Here is a 5,776-nt window from a genome sequence, read left to right as displayed (position 1 = left end):
ATGTAGAATATATGAAATTGTAGCCCTAACCGCTTTGGCTCAGTGGATAAAGTGTTGGCCTGCGGACTGAAGGACCCCAGGTTCGATTCCGGCCAAGGGCATGTGCCTTCCCATATCCCCAGTAGGATGTTTCTCTCTCATCGATGTTTCTAACTCTCTATCCCTCTCCCTTCCTCTCTGTACAAAAATCAATAAAAATATATTTTTAAAAAGTCTTTATGTTGAGGATATCCTTTTAAAAAAAAGAATATATGAAATTGTATATATTTATAACATTATGTTATATGTAATATACATATGTAACTACATCTTTTCCTTGTTTCTTTAGAACTATATATTTTTTACTTTCATTTTTATATATAAAGGAATCTCGCTGTGGCCAGGTAGCTCAGTTGGTTAGAGCATCCTCCTGACATGCCAAGGTTGTGGGTTCGATCTCCAGTCAGGGCACATACAAGAAGCAACCAACGAATGCATCAATAAGAGGAACAACAAAATCAATCTTTCTCTCTCTCTCTCTTTCTCTCTAAAATTCAGCAAATTAAAAAATAAAATGAATCCTCTTCCAACCTACTCTTCCGCCTCTGCCCCCATCTCCCCGGCCACCCTGTGAGAGCACCTGTGTGTGTACATACCCCGGGGGCTGATGGTGGTGCCCCAGCCAGACACGCGGCAGCAGGTGCCAGCAGGGAGGCAGTCGCTGTGGGAGAGAGGTAGGACGCGGATGTGGCTCGAGAGACGGACGGGCGACTGCAGCTCCAGCAGCATGATGTCGTGGTCGTGGTTCAGGTGAGTGGGGCTGCTCCGGTACAGAGGGTGGGGAATGGAGCGGGCGACGTCCCGCACCTGCTCTCCAGCCTCCTCGTGCCCCAGGGTATGCTTACCCAGGGACACTTGGTATCCACTGTGGGTACAGCAACAGGGTGGTTAGAGGAGAAGATGGGCCCCTCCCTACCCCCATCCCAGCTCCATCACACCTTCCCCATCTCCTTCCACATCAACTCCAATCCCATCCAAATCCTCTTCTTCAAGTCCATTCCCATCCCCAACCCCCTAACTCCACCCAAACCTCATCCTCAAATGCGAACTCCACCCAGTCCCATTAGCACCCCTACCCCATGCTCCCCCAGCCCCCACGTACTCCTTCAGACAGTGCGCTGCAGTCAGGACCCAGCGGGGGTGGACGAGGACTGCCCCGCAGAGCAGCCGCCCCTGAACCAGCAGGGCTGCCTGCCAGGGCTGAGAGTGGGGAGGGCAGGTGTAGCCGCCTGGGAGAAACCCATTGGTCCCATTGGTGCTGTTGATAATCTTGGGATAGTCCTGAGAGACGCCTGGTAAAGGAGAGAAAATGTTAGAGAAGAGAGTGGGGGTTCAGGCAGAGGAGGCCTGGGGGTGTAATTCTTGAGTTTGGGGAGGGTCAGAACTGGCTCTTGGTGACCAGGAACGGATGCTTCATCTCTTGGGCTCTGGGAGTTGCCATTTTCGATGGAGCAGAGATGAGTCAGGGCAAAGAGATGACAACGTCCTTTTCCACGGAAGTGTCCTATCCTCCATTGGGGGGAGGAAGGAAGAGTTCACTGAATGAAGATGTTTCTGATAAGCTTTCTCCCCACCTCCATTTTCTCTCTCATTCCACCACAGGGATGGGTCTCAAGAGGTAGAAGCGAGATGGACCTCCACAACCACCTAGGCAACATCCATCCATCCCTTCATCATCCATCCATCCCTTCATCCATCTATCATCCATCCATCCATCCTTCCATCCATCCATCCCTTCATCCATCCATCCCTTCATCATTCTTCCAGCCCTTCATCATCCATCCATCCCTTCATCCATCTATCATCCATCCATCCATCCTTCCATCCATCCATCCCTTCATCCATCCATCCCTTCATCATTCTTCCAGCCCTTCATCATCCATCCATCCCTTCATCCATCTATCATCCATCCATCCATCCTTCCATCCATCCATCCCTTCATCCATCCATCCCTTCATCATTCTTCCAGCCCTTCATCATCCATCCATCCCTTCATCCATCTATCATCCATCCATCCATCCTTCCATCCATCCATCCCTTCATCCATCCATCCCTTCATCATTCTTCCAGCCCTTCATCATCCATCCATCCCTTCATCCATCTATCATCCATCCATCCATCCTTCCATCCATCCATCCCTTCATCCATCCATCCCTTCATCATTCTTCCAGCCCTTCATCATCCATCCATCCCTTCATCCATCTATCATCCATCCATCCATCCATCCATCCATCCATCCCTTCATCCATCCATCCATCTGTCTATTCATCCATCCCCCCATCCCTTTATCTATCTACCCATCTGTCCATCCACCCATCCCTTCATCCATCCATCCATCCATCTGTCCATCCATCCCTCCATCCTTTATCGATCCACCCATCTGTCTATCCAAGCATCCATCCGTCCATCCATCCAAGCATCCATCCATCCACCCACTCATCTGTCCATCCATGCATCCATCTTTTTAACACCTTATTTACTGGGTTACTCTATGGCTTCAAATACCATCCATAGGCTAACTACTGTTCAGTTCAAAGTTTGCAGGATTCTGAATCATCTGACCTTTGTTAATCTCCTCAACCCCATCCCTAGCCTCTCTCCTCTTCAGTCACTCTGTTCCAGTTTCAAGGATCTGTTCTCAAACTGACCAGGGCCTTTGCACTTGCTGCTTCCTCTTTCTCGACAGTTCTTTCTCCAGACCTGCACTGTTCATATGGTAGCACTAGTTGGTGTGGCTAAATTTAGACCATCAAAACAAAACTTAAAAATTCAGTTCTTGCCCTGGCCAGTGTGGCTTAGTGGTAAAGTATCGGCCCTGGACCGAAGAGTGGCAGGTTCAATTCCCGCCAAAAGCACACACCTGGGTTGCAGGTCGATCCCAGGCCCCAGTTGGGGCATGTGCGGGAGGCAACCAATCAATGTGTCTCCCACATCGATGTCTCTCTTTCTCTCTCTCTCTCCCGCCCCCCCCCCTTTCTTCCACTCTCTAAAACTATCAATGGAAAACCTATCAAGTGAGGATTAACAAAATAAAAAATAAAAATTCACCTCTTCAGCCACACCAGTCATATTTGAAATGCTCAAATAACTGCAAGTGGCCCGTGGCCACCCTATTGGACACTGCAGATATAGGAGGGAGATAGACCTAGCATAGCCTCTGACACACAGTAGGTGCTCAGCCAATGTCCTGTGTGCCTGGCCCTGTATCTGGCCCTGGACACAGCCGTTGACAATGGAACAGAGAAAGCCCAGTTCTGAATGGGCCGCTTTTTGGCTGGGGATCCCGTCACAGGCTGCCAGCCTCTGTCTTCTTAGCGATCCAGTGGGGAGAGAACAGTTCCATCTCTCATGGGGCAGCCATAGGATTCGGCAAAATCCTATACCTAGGACACACACGGCACTTAGCCGGTGGCTACTATTGCTATTGTTGCTATTATTAGCTGCACCAGGAGGGCCCCAGCTGTGTGGCCAGCAGGCCCCTTCCCCACCTCCATAAGCAGCCAGATTAGCCCAGTGGTTCTCAAAGTTGGGGACAGAAGTCATTGGTGGGCGCAAGGTCATTTTGGGGGGGCACAGGATGAGGCGTAAGCAACATCAGATTGTATCCTCAGACACGGTCACTGTCCGGTTCTCTTCCAATTCAGATCTTCACATGGATTTTTACAGAGTCCAGGAAGGGAGAGGGGGAGAGAGAGAAGCATCCATCGGCTGCCTCCTGCATGCCCCCTACTGGGGATCGAGCCCACAACTCGGGCATGTGCCCTGACCAGGAATCGAACCTGAGACCTCTCTGTGCATGGGATAATGATCAACAAACTGAGGTGAGCTGATCGAGCCCACAACTCGGGCATGTGCCCTGGCCGGGAATCGAACCTGAGACTTCTCTGGGCATGGGATGATGATCAACAAACTGAGGTGAGCTCTAACCACTTCGGCTCAGTGGATGGAGCGTTGGCCTGCAGACTGAAGGGTCCCAGGTTCGATTCCGGTCAAGGGCATGTACCTGGGTTGCAGGCACATCCCCAGTAGGGAGTGTGCAGGAGGCAGCTGATCAATGTTTCTCTCTCATCTCTGAATTTTCTAACTCTCTATCCCTCTCCCTTCCACTCTGTAAAAAAATCAATAAAATATATATTTAAAAGAAATCAATAAAATATATTTTAAAAAAACAAATAAACACCGAAAATATTTTTTTTTAAAAAGGTTCTAAGCAGGTCATTGGGGCCTAAAATAATGAAGATGGACGCCAGGACGTGGGGGACGGGACGGGGCAGGCGTGGATTAGAACCCTGATTCAGGGGCGCTGCTGTCTCAGCCGGGCTCTCCTGTCAGAGGCTTGGCTTTTTCAGCTGTGAAACTGGAGTAATTACAGCTCAGGTTCCTCCTAAGACTGTTGAGGACTCCACACGCCAATGCATGTGGAGTTCCTAGCCCAGGGCGTGGCGCCCAGGAGGGGCCCGGGATCTGGCAGGAGTCCTGGGAGTGTCGCCAAAGGAGACGAGGCACCCCACCTCCAGGCCAGGGCTGGTGCCGGGTGCCCCGTGGCCCCCTCCCTCCATTGGGTCTCAGCTCTAGCGTCTAGTCCAGGGGTCCTCAAACTTTTTAAACAGGAGGCCAGTTCACTGTCCCTCAGACCGTTGGAGGGCCGGACTATAGTTTTAAAAAAAAACTATGAACAAATTCCTATGCACACTGCACATATCTTATTTTGAAGTAAAAAAACAAACAAAACGGGAACAAATACAATATTTGTATTTGCATGTGGCCCGCGGGCCATAGTTTGAGGGCCCCTGGTCTAGTCCTTTGGGGGAGGGAGGCGTCCTGGTTTGGTCCTTTAAAGCCATCCCCTCCTGCAACAATTGCAGCTGATGATTAACTCATTATTTGGGTAATTGTTGGAACGAGTTCTGGGTGCTGAGAGCAGGGACCCGGTCTGGATTGCAGAGCTGTGGGGTGTTTTTATTTTTTAAAAAAGAATTATTACTGAATGTATTGGGGTGCCACTGGTGAATAAAAGGATGTAGCTGTCAGGGTTACACGTCTATAATACATCATCTGAATGCATGAATGATGCCTGAATGGGGTTTCCAGAGAACTTGCCGGCAAAGGCAGGGAGGTGGGGGTCGGGGGCTTACATGGGAGAGGACTGACTATGGGTAGAATCAGATAGGTCTGGGGTCACCCCAAGGGTGAAAGGAAGAACCGGGAGGCTCCGAGAACTTTTTTAAGAAGGTAACAGTGACGACTAACCAATAACCAACCTCCCCTCCCTTCCATCGGCCAGGCAGTCAGCAAGCACAGACGGGCGTGACCCGGTTTCATTTTAATATTCGCACCAACCCTCTGTGGGCAAAAAGCCCATTTACAGTTATGAGCACTAGGCGAAACGCGGGGTTTATGCTTGTATTATTATTATTATTACTAATTAATTTATTAACGATTGCATTAGGTAAACCTTCTTTTGCCCAGCCCCGTACGTCCCCATTGCACAGATGGAACAACCGAGGCACGGAGAAGCGAAGCCACTCGCTCAGAGCGGCAGCGGCAGGATTCGAACCCCTGTGGGTGCGACTCCTCTCCCTCGGGGAGGCCAGGAATGGGGGAGGGGCTGGGGGGATGGGCTTTTCAACGCGGAGTCAGAGAGAAGAGGGGGCCCTGCTGTGGACACTGGGCTGACCGCAGCCAGGAAACCAGGTCACTCCGGGATAAGCAGGAAGTTTTTGGAACCGTCCCCAGG

The 5,776-nt window shown here is 50.5% G+C and overlaps 1 protein-coding gene across 1 annotated transcript in view; it reads right to left on the bottom strand.

Moving 5' to 3' along the window:
- KLK13 (kallikrein related peptidase 13) overlaps nucleotides 1-5,776 on the bottom strand; it is a 30,394-nt gene that overhangs the window by 4,817 nt on the left and 19,801 nt on the right. The window contains exon 3 of the mRNA XM_015563653.1: nucleotides 636-904. Coding sequence (XP_015419139.1) covers nucleotides 636-904 — 269 coding nt within the window. The remainder of the gene's footprint in view (nucleotides 1-635; nucleotides 905-5,776) is intronic.

The sequence above is a fragment of the Myotis davidii genome, unplaced genomic scaffold (assembly GCF_000327345.1).
Source record: "Myotis davidii unplaced genomic scaffold, ASM32734v1 scaffold212, whole genome shotgun sequence".
NCBI lineage: Eukaryota > Metazoa > Chordata > Mammalia > Chiroptera > Vespertilionidae > Myotis > Myotis davidii.
Note: the sequence above shows the minus strand (reverse complement) of the source record. Positions and strands in the feature narration are given on the sequence as shown.